General features: G+C 40.7%; 1 protein-coding gene across 1 annotated transcript; it reads right to left on the bottom strand.

The window, feature by feature from the left end:
* Positions 1 to 6,574: 6,574 nt before the first annotated feature.
* fgf7 (fibroblast growth factor 7) lies at positions 6,575 to 12,946 on the bottom strand. The gene is made up of 4 exons (XM_034561853.1): positions 12,521 to 12,946; positions 11,475 to 12,126; positions 8,407 to 8,513; positions 6,575 to 8,237 (listed from the first exon to the last, which is right to left on the bottom strand). Exons 2-4 carry the CDS (start codon positions 11,758 to 11,760, stop codon positions 8,022 to 8,024), a joined length of 609 nt encoding a protein of 202 aa, XP_034417744.1. The 5' UTR covers positions 11,761 to 12,126; positions 12,521 to 12,946; the 3' UTR covers positions 6,575 to 8,021.
* Between the last annotated feature and the right edge of the window lie 2,497 nt (positions 12,947 to 15,443).

The raw sequence follows: 15,443 nt of genomic DNA, 5'->3' as shown, positions 1-15,443 counted from the left end.
AGCTTGATGGACGATGGACAGCGACATTACCTGCAGGTGGTGGAAAGCGAGACCTGTGAGGGTAACATTACAGCCCCGAAGACGGTGAGTAATACGGAAGACTCTGGGTCAGTCAACAGTTAACCTAGTTAAGTAAACCAGGACAGTTAACCTAGTTAAGTAAACCAGAGCGTTTAGTTGTTGAATTATGTTACATAGTCAGTAGTGTTGAAAACTTGAACTTGGTCAGTCATTTTAAGGTTTAATCGTGGTTTATTAGAAAGATGTTATGTGAACGTTGTAAAAGATGTAAATTAACTCAGTTTACACATTTTGTGTTTTGTTTTTAATATCTAAACATATAATTACTTAAAACTATTAAAACATGTCCTTTTTGTGAACTATTCAAAGAGTTTTCGCTCTGGTCCATTTGTGCAGCCCATTACGCACTTAATTTGTTTCATAACATACTCCCCTCCCCGCAGAACAAATCTGCATGAACCGTTAATGATATTGTTTATTCTAGTCATGTTTCTTGATGAAACAGAGTACATTAAGTCATAAACAGCACATACAACGGTCCCCAAAAATCTGGCAATCTTCCCTTGAGCTATAACTGTCCAACTTTTACTTTGACTGACTTCCTGAGCATCCCAATATAACTCAATTCAATTACATTTAATCTCTATGGCACCACATCGTAACTTAAGTTATCTCAGGTAATGTCTTAGTGTATTTACAATGATGATATGAATGAAAGTGACAATCAAAGTCTAAAGGAATGGTAATTCAGTCTAATTATGATTGTTTTTCACACTGCAGTGTTTGTTTGTTTTTGGGATGCTCAGCAACCGGTCATTCTCTAGTCGAATCAAAGCTGGTACTCTTTAAAGTCATGTTGTATTCAGGTTTACCAGGGATATGTTTCCCCAATATGGCTGACCTAAACTTGAAGGATAGCATCAATTCTAAATGTGTCTAAGCCAGATGTGCTTGATGTGATGTAAAACAAATTGCTTACAGTCACATTTTAAAGATACCCGAGCTGTCAAACAGACAATTGCATGCGTACTTGCATGGCAAACAGATGTGTATCGAATGAGATCTTCCAGTGTCTGTGCTACTGGATTCCAAACAACCAGGACAATCTACCAATTGTGTACTGAGTGCTAGGTCACTGTGAACAGCACTGCAGTGAAATCATTGTACTAGTTTATCAATGTTTGTCACAAATATCCAGACCAGCAATATTAGTCATATTATTCACACCATGCTTACCTGTCATCCCTGCAGACGGCTTTGCTCAGATTCATTTTCGGAGCCTGTTTGTCATGCCTACGGACATCGTTTGGTGGTTCTGCTCTTTAAAACTTGACAGCATATTGTAAATGGACAGCTTTGCTTTCCAAAGACAGGATTTTCTGATTATGCCTTGCACTGTCTTTTGGTCTTAATACTCTGTGTTGCCTTCTGCATTAAGTTGTTACACATTTAGACATAATATCATGGTTGAGATCCACCCAACTGCATAACATATGAATGGATTGGCTGTTCCATGTCTTATTCAAATTCACTTATTTTTCTGTTTAGTCTAACACAGAGGAATGAAAAAACAAACGGTCTGAAAGCTGCTTGTCGGCAATGTTTGTTTTACAGTTGACAGCAGTCCAGATCAAATTCAAAGACAACTGTTGGTGATACTTTATTTTCCTATGTTATGTCAGGAACCTAAGTTGGCTCGTACAGCAGCTGGAGACTAATTCAAAGACTGCATTCGTGTGTTAATGTGTATTTATGTTGTGTCAGGAAAACCTCCTGAAACCCAAAGTGATATTGCTTAACCTTAACATTGAGCCAACTCGAAAAGCTACCAAGCATCCATCAAATATTTATGAAAGTAAATTTAAAATCCAAAATATCAAAGTCAAAAGCTTTCATCATAGATGATGGATTGGTCTTGTGATGCAATAAACTGAATACCTCTTGGAATGCTACAAAGGAGACGTTTCTTTGTGCTGATCAGAACACTGAACATGCGTCTTTACACTATCAGGCTACCTGTGTCTGAGTCATCCACTGAACCTGCAATCGTTTTCACCACTAACAAATGCCAGCGCTCCTCTTTTGATACAAATGTGTCAGAGAGTTTAAGTATTCGAAACGGGCAGTTTTTTGGCGAAGAATAACTGCTTAACATTGTTTACAGTCTTAGCATCTGAAAGACAGAGGGAGCCTCAGAATGAAAAACTTCAGCACGGTTGTAAATTTGGCAATATATTTGTTGGACAGATAAGAATCCGAACCTTTTATTTCAAAGTATATTTCTACATACAAGGAATTTGTCATGGCAAGTTCAAAGTGACAAGTGTATTTAGAATGAAGAATTAAGTGATATGCAGGGGAGTGACCGGGTAGGAAATTGCCATTCATGAGCCCGACTGCCAACGGGAAGAAACTGTTTGTGTGGAGTGATGTCTTGGTCCTGATGGACCGCAGCCTCCTGCCAAATGGAAAGGACTCAAACAGCTTGTGTCCAGGGTGAGAGCGGTCGGCCGCAATCTTTCTTGCTTGCTTCAGGGTCCTTGAAGCGAACAAGTCGTGAAGGGACGGCAGATTGCAGCAAATATAAGCATTTACCAGGACCTCAAAACCATTCAATGTTCATTTTAGAAAAAAAATGTATAGCCTCTTTGTCTTTTGTATCTTCTCAGGGCAGTGAAGATACAAAAGACTCTTTATCTCTCATTGGTGATTATTTCTGATGCACTGAATCACTCTAAATCAATAGTGTTTAAATGGTTTATGTAGCTGATCCAGCTAAAACTGGAACATCTGCTGGCAAAATTCTTGCGATTGCATTTCTATGAATGAATTAAGTCCAATACCGTGACCATTCACTTTGTGCAGATACAAAAAGGTTCACGTTATTTTCTTCAATAAAGCTTGAATTATAGAAACAGATCACTTTTAGAGACTTTACAGCTCTGTTTCTAGATACAGTAGAATATTAGCGCTACATCTGCACCATACATCATTCGTCATGGCTGGGGAGGAGCCTCAGAATTTGGCTTAGCCGACAGTAGCCGACTCGCTGCTACTCACTGGTCCTCAACACAAACGCAGCCTTAAGCGGTTAACGTGCACACAAAAGTACTTTAATCGGTCTCAACAAAAACAATGCAAACTGCTGTGCGCTCTCTCACACTGGCTCGACTCCTCCGAGGGTCCACAGTACAGCAAGACTTTGACGGGCTTGTGTTCCCGTCTCTTCGCCGTGAGCTCCTGCCACCAGCGCTCCGGCCTGCTACTGCTTAACATGACTGAAGGATAATTAGGAACAAGTTTCAGCTGTGCTAATTAACCTCCCCCTGGCCCTGTGCCCCCTGAACCACTCCCAAACAGCTGAGCACAGACCATGCCCACCACCACGCTGACCAGTGGCCCTCCAAAGAGACATTTATGAGATGTGTACAGTGCAAAAAAACAAAACACAATGAAAGCATAAGTTTTGTTATCGGACGCTCTTTGTCCACTCCAACTATGGTGACGCTTGTTTAGTTTACTCTGGTGTTTGCTGAACTTTGGCTCAAATGCTATTTTTACGGTGCGACTGTGGGTCAATGGTTAGCAGGTCCGTCTTTCAATCAGGGGGTTGGCGGTTCAATCCCCGCCCTAGTCGATGTGTCCTTGAGCAAGACACTTAACCCTCGATTGTTCCCTGTAGCTGTGTCTACAGTATATGAATGTAACATTGTAAGTCGCTTTGGATAAAAGCCTCAGCTAAATGACATGTAATGTAATGTCCATATGGCAAAACACCAAGAAGTCTCTATTTGAAAACTTTGAGAGACACCATAGCATTTCACTGGAATAGTATACTACTATTTTTATTTTAACCTTTATTTAACTATAACTTGGGTCCAATCTGTCTGACCTTTGCGACCTGCAACACGTGATAAACTAGGACCCATCTTTGAAATTGTGTTCTATTACATTGGTGTACCAATCAAGTAGAAACTTCTCCGTTCAACAGTGTTATTTACTCCTGTTGTAATTGGGCATTGGTTTAATGTGCTTCTGGTTTGCAATAGTTTCTCAATGTAACCTCGAATGCTCTTTTGAAATTCCTTTTGAAACTCAGTGGTAATCTTTTTATATTGCACACAGCTCTCTGTGTGCATTGCATTCTCTTTCATGCAAAGTGTGATATTGCGGTCAGTTGCTGGTAGGTCCCGACCCTCTTTTCCAAAGATCTGGTGTTCTGGGGGGGTTCCTCACGAAGGGCTGCAAACAGAGAATCCCCCCCCCCCCCCCCCCCACGTTACATAACCACAGATGTCCTCTGGGGAAATGATGGTTTACGGCTGAGAAATGTATCAAGTTCAGCTGCATGCTCCATCCTCCACATCGCACGAGACTCCCCGGCCTCTCTCCCTGTTTATCTTCACTTTCCTCACGTTTCTCGTCCTCCCGACGCTGTTTGTCTCACCCGGTCCTTCCCTGAAACGCTGTTCACGGCTTCAGACTTCCCCGTAGACGTTGCCCTCAACTACGCATGCTGTTTATAATATGGGACACATCACACGTGTGCTTTTGTCTGTGTTCATGCTTCCACACAAATATAGTATTGCTGTTTTAAAGCATTGCAATGAATACTAAATCATCAGTCACTATTCATCCCAGGAGGTGCATCCAACTGCACAGTAGCGCTTTAGCTGCGTTTACACTGAAATAAAGAAGTATAGACTGTTATGTGCAGCTCGACAGGAACACTGGACCCAAACGCCGTCAATGATGGAAAAGCAACTTTATTGCTAAACAGGATTCCAAAAACAGGCTTCAAAAACCAGGATACAAAACACGCACACAAGCTCTTCCACAATCTAGACAAGACGAACCGACAAAGGGGAATGACACAAACAGGACTTAAATACAGAGGGCTGGTGCAGGTGATTGGACACAGGAGGAAACAATCAGGAACAGGGCAGACAATCACAGGGACAGGAAGTGAAGAGAAACAGAGGACACGAGAGACAAGGACTTCAAAATAAAACAGGAAACACGACAACACTACAGATCCTGACATAGACATGTAAACAATAACAGTACTCTAAACTGATATTATAATTAGTAATTTAGCAAATTATAATATCAGTTAAAGCTGACCTAACTATTTATGTGGTATCAGATAGGATTATAATTAACCTATACAATTGACCCTAAGTTAGCACTGCATCTCTAACTCAATTACCGATTATATAATAATTAATCATGAGAAATAGAAAATATTTAGACGTGCTGTTTAAACTATGACATTACATGGCAATATTCTTTGACTGTAAAACTAAAATATTTAGTTGCTGTAGAGAGTACAGCCATTTCAGAATTTTGATATAACTTTTGTAAAAAAAATTTAAAAAAGTATTTGTTATTTCAGCAGCAATTTATTAAACAAAATATGTATTTTCCCGGAACACCATGGAAGTGTAATTTGTGTCTGGCGGGCCTGCTTTGCATCTTTTTTTTCTTGGAAGTCTGTTGTTTCACGTCCATGACAGTTCTCTCTCATTCCCCTTGGCTTCAGACTCTCCTCGTCCTCCTGGGAATACACAGCCTTGAGTCTGAAATGTGTTTACATTTTGAGCATGTTACAAATGATCTGCTAAGACAAACTTTGCGTGACTTGGCAGAAGCCTTCACCTTGCTCAGATGTTGTTTGGGTCAGACGTATTTCAGGGGTTTGCGCTCTCCATTTGACGGTCTATCTGACAGGGGTTCTCCAAGCCAGATGTGAACTCAGGCAAATGGTAAAGATCGTGCTCAGTGTCTGTGTGTGTGTGTGTGTGTGTGTGTGTGTGTGTGTGTGTGTGTGTGTGTGTGTGTGTGTGTGTGTGTGTGTGTGTGTGTGTGTGTGTGTGTTCCTCGCATGTATTAACGTATGGTGGAGTCAGCCTCCCAATATGTCTGCGATATTTCTTTCCACTGACAAGACCCCTCTTGTGAACTCAACAGGAATTAACATGACATTTGAACCATGTCAATATATTTTTTATCTTCCATCATGATTTAATAGATTTATCCTAGAGTTTTATTTCTACATGTCAACCTCACCTTTCAGATTGAGGGCTTTTATTCACGCTTTGTCCAAGAATACTAATGTTTTCTTAAACGTTTCTTCCCAATGTGTATTCAATCTTCTTCAAGACGAAATACACAGATTTTTCTCATCTGACAGCTTAGCTTCTCTAGAGGATTGCAATCACATCGGAGTTTGAAAAACTAGTTGTTTAATATGTAATATTTAATATAGGCTTGTGCAAATATTAGAGTTTGGAGACAGAATAACCCACATTTTATCAAATTATATTCAAAGATTGGGTTTGGACTAATCCTCGAACAGTCATTTTCTAATAAGATCAAAATCACAGTAATAACTGATCCTATTATAAGTGTTATCGTATATCCAAAAGGTATATCCAAAAAGTGGTTTGCCACTTGAGATTACAGACATTGAAAAAGTTGTGACTGAATAAGAAGGTCCTCTTTCTTATCAATGGTCGCGTGCAAATTGTAAAAAACTAAACAAAAACATGTATATTTGTAAATTGAATTTATTGAATAATTGAGGGTGTGTTGAATTTTGATCACAGTGTGGCAGCAGAATACAATTCTCTCTTCATCCCACTCCAGAGCTCGCCGCTCAGCTTCATTGTCTCATACGTGGCAGAATAAAAACAGAGTTTCTTCCCAAAGTAGCACGAAGCAATATTTTTCACATACACATTGAAGCAAATGTCTTCCTAGAATGTAAAATTGTTGCTTGTGCTGCCAAATCCACTAAAAAGCAACAATGCTCGCAGACGTGTCTGGTGATAAATTATAGCTGACGTTAGAACGTTGATTGTTCTCAAAAACTGTCAGACCAAAAAAGGAAACACTGTGATGATTGGAAAAAAAATTATGGAAAAAAATATGTCTGTGTTTCTCTCTTTTTACTGGATGTGTAAAGGAGGTTGTTTTACCTGTTCACCAATAGAATATAATTCTTTAAAATCCAAGGTAGAACAATGCACAAGGAAAAAGGAAACTTTAACATATAAATCTATTTTTTCGTTTACAAATAATGAATGTTAAGGTGCTGTAATGTGTGTATGGAGAACAAGTATTGACATCATGCGGAGAGAGTCGGTCTTTTAAATGGAAATGAGCATTTGATTAGGTGTGGAAAATATGAACGTAAACTAGAGAGAAATATGTGATCTTTTGGTGTATGGCGTTATTAACTCTGATGGAAAGAGATTGCATAGCGTACACATTGATTACATTGTTCACTTTGTATTTTAATGTAGATATTTCAACAGCAGCAGAATCTTTTAGCAGTTCAAAATCACACCTTGATAATAAAGAGGGAATCAGTGAGCAGCTACAATGCATTCGACCAGCGCCGGATCTTCAACGCAGGAAGGAAAGACGGATTACAAACAGGTTGTCCTACGTATTGTAATTTAACTAAACATGCTATGGTAGTTTATCGTGCCTCTGATTTATGTGCTCTGAGCACCTGTGCCAGTAAAAAAAAATGAAAGAAAAGAAAAGACAAGTCCAGCTTGCTTCAGCACATCTTGGTCAAGCCAAATCTCCATTCTGGACCCTCTCGGTTTGATCGTAAAGGTCTGCACAAGGATACAGTCTCGACTGTGCGTAATACATTTGACTGGTTTATAAGAAAACACTTAACTGTTTTATAAGGAAATATAATATTCAACTCGAAACAACAATAACTCTGACTAGACTTTAGTGGTTTGTACGTTTGTGTACCAGCTATTTCCTTGTTTCCACATCTTATTTGAGGATGTTTGGAATGGTTTAATGCGCCCATCTGATATCTGTTGCTGTATCGTACGTAAATGACAACATGTTATGGAATATTACAGAACTAATGGAGTGGAGCGGGATGTTGGTAATGAGTTGAGTGTCTGTTAACATATATAATATGTGATTGAAATCATACACAACTGGTGACTCATTAGTCCTCTGTGGTTTCAGTCCACCCTCCTCTCCTCCTCCCTGCACTTCATAGGGATGAAGTGAGACGCTATATGCTCCCTCCTGGTCTTCTTCCCTCGCATTGGCCGGCCCTTCTGAGACAGAGCTATGAACATTTCTTTGCCATTTTTAGTCCACCTGGCAGAGGAGTAAGCGTTGAAATAGTTTTCTAGGAAAACCTCCTTGAAGTTGCAGTTTGCATTGTAGATCCTCTGTGAAGGTTCAGACAAACATTACAGCATTAATACAAAGCCATGTTTCCTTATTGTCAGTTCTTATTTCTAATGCATGTTTGGCAAACAGTTTTTTTAATATTTCTGATGGACTGGTGGAATCATCTGAAAACAGTGTGCGACTTCTCACACTGAGGAAAAATATTACCTTGCCTTGCAGCTGTCCGGCCTTCGTCATCGAGATATAATACTGGCTCTTCACGCCCTTGATGGCCAGTACGCCCCCCTCGGACACTGTCCTGATCTCCAGGATACCTGCGAGACGTGGAGACAAGGTTAGGAAAAGGAGACATGTTGCAGGACAGATAAGACACTATCGACATCCAGCCTTCACTCCGACTCCACATTCATCTTCATTAACCAACTGGATGGAAGTTCCTGTGGGTAATCAGCATGTGGTCTCTCTGGCTTTATTCAAGCCTTGTTAACTGGCCTGGGTGGCCATTACACACACCGCAGCCTATGCCATGGCACATATGGGAGACAGATTAGGCGTCTCTCCTGGGATTGAGAAAACTACCTCCTCGCATGAGCTTTGCACGCTACATTTTAGGGCCGCTCTTCAAATCTGAGGGAGAGTTAAAAACACTTTGGGGTTTGCGATTTCTTATTATTTGTGCATTTGGATACTCTTCTTGGCAAAATATACCCGGAGGAATTATTTTGATTATTAATGTAAACATTTTGTGTTTGAAAGTATGATGTTGCTCATACAATTATGGGGAATCGTAAAAAACATGAATTCAAAACTTGTAAGAGTAAAACTAAGATTAGCATGAAAATGTGCACCAACAAGGTCCAGATCATAGATTTCCATTGTTAATGTTTACATATTGCAGAAATTTCATTTGACAGGCAGAGAAAAAAGGGAATAATTCTATTAAAGCGCTTCAGACTGACACTTTAGTGTTCGCTGGATCACAAACAGATGGCAGTGTCCCGACCTTGAAATGTAGTTTGTGCTCTGCTTGCACTCAATATTTTACTTTATATTACTACCCTTTGCCGTCATATTTATTGAACAACGCTTTTCTATTCTCCTGAATTCATTTTATTCATCTTTACGAAGTTCAACAGTTAGAATTCAGTCTTCATTTATAAACTCTCTATACATTGAAAGTCAGGTGACCCTTTAACTCAATTAAACTATGTTGGTTGGAACTGTAGATGTTCTTATCGTCGTTAAGAAGCATGGAAGTGCCATTCCCATAATATTACATGTAACCGCAACAGTTGTTTGGTCTACTGAGGAAACATGGAACACATTTCCACAAACATGCACACATATTGTTCACATTTTGGCTCCGACACAGACAGGCTATCCTCAGCATGAACAGATGTGTCATCACTCGCCGGTCCAGCCTCTGGCTGAGTAAACTCATTTGTGGGTAATCCCTAATCCTGTGAATCCATTGTATATATATATATATATATATATATATATATATATATATATATAAGCGAGTAAAGATGTAGCGATTAATGAGAATTATTAATTATTAATGATGATCATACAAGTAATGTCTAGCAAATTCATTTTGAATAACTTTCATTCTCTTTTGTCTTCAATTGCAAATCCTTATCTGCATTGAAACTACAACATCTCCGTATCCTTTAAATCTAGATTATATCCATTTCAAATTACACAGTTATTATAATAGCGGGTGGAGGATACAATCTGTATAACACCAAGTATTTTATGCCACAATAAGTGACTTAGTAGAAAACTGGGCTAACACATTCGACGACTCTACTGTCTTTGAATTACCTGTTTTCCAGTTCTCATTCTGTGGTTTAGAAGTTGTTTATCTGGTCTTTGCTGTTGTTTAACTAAACTTACTTCTTGCAATTATTATCACATTTTGGCTAAACTCAAATTTTAAGCAATGCCATAGCTTTTCACTTTAGTGGAAACACAAACCTACATGTGTTAGTAATGACCATTTACTATTTTGTTTGTAAATCTTTTATCTTTTATGCCCTGACCCAAACACACGCGTTTTTTTTTGTATTTTATGCCTTTTAAACTTTTTCTACAGCAAAAAACAATATCAGTGGTACACATTCCAGCTCTCTACATTGCAGTTACAAAAGCTTCCAAGAGATAACAAAATCCACATTTGCACCAAATTGAAAAGAATGTGTGTGGTGCAAGACGAGTTCCCTGGAAGTAAGCCTATATTTCTTCTTTTTTTGTTGTGTCTTTGTAAAAAAAGAAAAAAGAAGAAGAAGAAGAAGAAGAAGAAGAAAAAAAGCCTCTCATGCAATCAATATTTCAGGGCTTCTTTCTCAATGCAGCCAACAAAGTGTGACTCACTGATTTATTACATATTTCTACAGGTCTCTTCAATGGCTTATTTGTAAGATTGCTTTGTACTTTTAGCGTGCGACCGTCAGCCACATGTGGGCGTATCAATTTGTCTGTCTTGTGTTGGCAATGGTTGCACACGCATCTTATTCCAGGCATTTCCCCGTCAAGCCAACATTCCAACCGCAGCCACACTGTCAGATAGGAGGAAATGATAAGTACTTAAAACATCCTCGCCGGGACAGAGATTTCCAGTGGTTAACGTTGGCTCGAAAGCAACAATTCTAACAATTTAACGTGTCATTTGCTAACCATAGGTCCCGCCAGAATGGTGAATATCCATTTTTCCATTTCTAATATTCATGCCAATTCTTTGTCCCGGGTTCTCACTCTGACTCAAAAGTTCCTAGTAGAGTAAATCAGGCTGAACAAATGTGAGTCTGGGTCGGTGCCAGTTCTCAGGGGCCTGGCACCCGTCAGGCTCCGAGACCCTTCAGTTTACTTCATTAGAGCCGGTGTTTAGATGGTGTTATGGTTTAACAAGCCAAAGCTCCCACCTGCTTCCCTTTACCTCTGTCACTTTGGTCCGCTCCAACAGAGACGCATGACCCATTAACACTTTGATTACACTGTGGAGACCTCTGTACAATAACACCGTCCACGTGTTTCTGTCACCCTGACAGGCCAAAGTTCGTTACTGACTCAGTGGAAAGATCTCACAACTGCATGAATCATAACATTTCAAATTCTAATGACTTAGTTCACACCCACATTCAAGTTAATTCACATTTGGTAATATATATTTTGGCATATAAGTGGCGTTTTAAATTTTTTATTTTAAATCACTGATAAATGCAGAGGAACTCCTGGTGAACCACTGATGTTGAAATTACAAAAGTCATCCTTACTGTAGCAGTTGGTGGGATCTTGAGTCCCGTTGATGTTGCCAAAGTCATCAATTGTTAGGAACCACTGCGTGCGGCTGAACAGCTGTCGGATGCGCACATCTCCTCCCTCCATATAGTCGTAGTTCCTGGTGTGACGCTCGTGTTTGGAGCAGTTCATGATGGCGGCGAGTTGCTCTGGAGTGCAGTCACTGTAGACCACACACACGCTGCTGAACAAGAAGATGGCATGGAGGTACAGTCCCGAGAACAGATTTTGAAGGTTCCATGTCAGCATCCATGTGTGCATTATAATACAATGCAGTGGGGATCAATGAACAACATACTTAAATGTGAGATTCGTGCGCTCTCCCTCAGCCCAGCGACCCCTGATCCCTGACTTGTAACACTTGGGAGTTGACCTGCGGGTCCCTGTTCTCGCAGCAGGTATTCCTAGTGGGACGTTGAGCGGGTGGGTGGTTGTGGAGGAGACTTTGTGAAGCTGGGTGGGGTTGGCTGAAGGTGTAGAGCGGTCTGAAGACCTGTGATTATATTAGGAGAGGATGTCTCTCTTTAGTCCTCAGTGACGGTCTCCGTTGGCTGCTCCATCCTCTTGAGACCATAGTCCGACAAGGGACGACATAATCCAGTTCAGGAAATGTTATGCAGGACGTCACTAGAAAAGAAAAAAGTAGACAGGTTTGATTGTAGCTGATGCATTTGGAAAATATATACTCACAGGTAGAGTTACAAGTTCAAAGATTTTTGTTAAAGCAGCTTTAAAAAACTCTGATTACTTGGATTCACCTAGTTCTACAGCAGAGCTCTCCTAACTTTTCAAAGTTCTTTAAAAAAAAAAAAGTCTGGTTTTCTGTGTTCATACAAATATGTTTTGTACAATTTCTGCGGTGTACTCATATGTCTCCCCGAACAGTGAAATATTGCATGAATGCCATTGGATTGCTTCACAAGTTTATGTCTGTAATATAATCTGTACCAGCATACATTCAAACAAACAAACAATGCTGCTTTTCTTGTAAAAATAAAAATAAAACAAACCGTGGACTTACATGCGCTCTGGGTGATGCCAGGAGTTGTCAGAGATGTGTTGCCTTTCAGAGAGAGTTTTAATGTGAAGACTGTGCAGTTCTAAAAGCTGTAGTCTCAGTTGTATCCCAGTAATGCAGTAAAGCCAAGCAAGAGCTGGTAGCTTCCGTCAATTCCCATGGACGTCTCCCTGATTCTGGCAGGCTGACTCTGTGCATCTTCCACTGTTGCTGTGCACTCTGCTTAGATAAATGCCTCCTGCTGACCTCACTTGAGAGCAATTAGATCCCAACCAGTCAGCTGTCCCTGGCCCAGATGCAATGGAGAAACACCCTCTGCCTGCCTTTCGCTGTCACTCACCCACCGGACATGAGAGGGAGCTATATACTCTTAGCAGACTCTCCTTGGTATGCGCTCCAAAATACATTCAGAGCATTTGCATGCGTAGAACTTACTACAACCTCTCTTCCTTTTCCTAGAAATACCCCACGGCTAAATGGGTTTGTGCTGTGCTTGTTGCAGATATCATAATGACTCACATTGAGTGTTGCCACGATGACGAAGCTTCAAAGAATTTCTCCGTCTATCATTTCAAATGTCACAATTAATTAGCGGTTTTATTTAGCTGCACGGAATCATCGGTAAAGATGTATGGACTCGAGTAAGAAAAAAAACTTCAAAGAAGCTCTTACGGTCTCATTCTTATGGGTGTCTTACAAGTGTGTAATAGTGGGAAGCAATAAGTTATGTCTGGCAGGTATCCCATCCAAGGGGAGAAAAACACAAGACATAACTGCCTAGTCATCTCTGTGTCAGGGGGTCATGCACTTTTCATGTTTGTATTTAAAGTCACAATTTATTGCCTTACATACCAGGCCTTTCCTTGGACTCACTACTTCAAAAGTCTATATGGGCCCTAATGACACGCTCCCCCGTGGAGGTAAGAGCTGCAGGCCTGAGAGAGAGGGACTTCTGGCCGCAGCAGGTCTCCTTCTCATCTCTAAACTGGGGTCGTAAAGACCTGATCTATTAGGTGTTACTCTGGTCTGTTCATCTGTCCCTTCTATCACCTCAGAGACCGTTCACACCCTGGTCTTCTGGACGCACAGGAAACCACCCATATTACTCCAGGCCGCCACCATATTAAAAAATATCAGAGAGCTAGACATTAAAGGGAATTCAAAGTCGGAAATGAACGTTTCAATATGGAAACATAATTCCATGAAGTACTGGATGTCTGCTTTATAGGCAATATGTTGTTTGACTCTGGAATCAGAGATATTTTTCCAGACAGGTGAACCGCAGTTCATGAACATTTTCCAGAACCTTTTCTCCATAAATTGACACCTTCTCATGGCGAAGGGGTTTGTGTGACCTCAGGAGCTGTGGAGTCAGGGGAAGGTAGCACCTGGCAGGGTCCCTCGAGGCAAATTGCTTCCAGGAGAGAAGCCAGACAAGGCCGATTCCAAGACCCCTTTGAATTGGCCTCGACAGAAAAGAGTGACCTTGCCTGGAATCAGGAAGCCGGGGCCTTCTCATGTACACAGGCCTTAGCGGCTGGAACTGGTCATGCTAAAAAACAATGCATGGGTTTTGGGTTATAGCGCCATCTCGTTTGGGGTTACAAGTGGGACTTTTGGAGGACTGGCTCTTGGCTTCATGTCCCTTCCATGGTGGGAAGGAGCTGGAGCCAGTGCAGTACCGAGATGTCATCGGCCTCACCTTAACGCACAGCACAAGCTGAGGAACCAACACCTCTGTGGGATTTTGGGAAAACACATGATCCCCCAGCTATGCGCTAAACAGCAGTTTGGAATATCCAGTTCTCTGGGTGGTGTCCGGGAAAGGGGTCTCACTGATACACGCTCTGTTGGGAAGGCATACCCTGACTCCTCGGGATAGGGCCGGGAAATTTATCGGTATTATATTGATATTGTGAGACTAGACATTGTCTTACATTTTGCATATCGTAATATGGCACCAGTAATGCCTTCTCTTGCAAGTCATTTTATTTTTACAATATGTTTCTGGCATCCAACTGGGTGAAGACCCTGGTGCTGAACCCAGAGCATGCTGGGAAATGATGTAAATCTCAGAGGCCGGTTGGAGATGTTTAACAGCTTTGCCGCTGTAACAACAACCAAGCCACGTGAAAATGTAAAGGATACATTTTGGTTAGCTGATAAAGATAATTCAGCTGGAACACCTTTTGCGGAGATTGATTACAGCCGTTAAAAGAACCTCTTTGTAAAGTTTTTACAAGAGCATCAATTTCACAGGTTAAGGACACCAACATTGACCTTATATGATGAATACAGGGGAGACGAGATGTTGTAAACGTGGCAGAATTCAAACTGTTTTTAGCATTTTCTGTGCTCTCACTTTGTTCTTGAAAGATGTTTGTGCTTACCCGTGTGACCTTTTGACTTACAGCGCATCAGATCAATTTTTAGTAGTCCCCTGTCTTAGTGTTGTATTCTCTCCAACCCAATAATTAATGTGTTTGCCATCGATGCTCTCAATCAATCTCAGAGCATCGACTCACTTTCTCTCATCTATATTGGATTTTAAAACACATCTGGAGATGTTTTAAAATCAGGTTTCTTTCTTCATTCTTTATTTGCCACATTTTCTTATTTCCTCCCTTTAATTTGTATAATTATAATAATTAGTCTCATAGGTAGTAGTTGTTCTGTACGCGTTGGTACTGTAATAGTTTTGCTTTTTAATGTAATACTGTAATAGAAGTGAAATTGCAAATGCATAATAAGAGCATTATAAGGCTTCAACGGGCTACTAGCATGCCATGACTTGAATGCTTGTACTTGTTTGTGTGTGTGTGTGTGTGTGTGTGTGTGTGTGTGTGTGCAGGTAGTTTGGTTTTACAGCCTGAGCAGCCGCCTGCTACCCTTCAAGGATCAAAGGCCCGGCTCTGGCTGAAGTTTA

The sequence above is a fragment of the Cyclopterus lumpus genome, chromosome 3, assembly GCF_009769545.1.
Source record: "Cyclopterus lumpus isolate fCycLum1 chromosome 3, fCycLum1.pri, whole genome shotgun sequence".
Classification (NCBI taxonomy): domain Eukaryota; kingdom Metazoa; phylum Chordata; class Actinopteri; order Perciformes; family Cyclopteridae; genus Cyclopterus; species Cyclopterus lumpus.
This window is presented reverse-complemented; position numbering and strand designations above follow the sequence as displayed.

Bases quoted from the DNA above. Each gene is read 5' to 3' on its own strand.
- fgf7 (XM_034561853.1), bottom strand. From the start codon at position 11,760: ATGCACACATGGATGCTGACATGGAACCTTCAAAATCTGTTCTCGGGA. The intron at 8,514-11,474 runs GTAAGGATGACT...CACGTCTCGCAG, and splicing joins AGATCCCACCAACTGCTACA to GTATCCTGGAGATCAGGACA. The intron at 8,238-8,406 runs GTAATATTTTTC...GAACCTTCACAG, and splicing joins CCGGACAGCTGCAAGGCAAG to AGGATCTACAATGCAAACTG.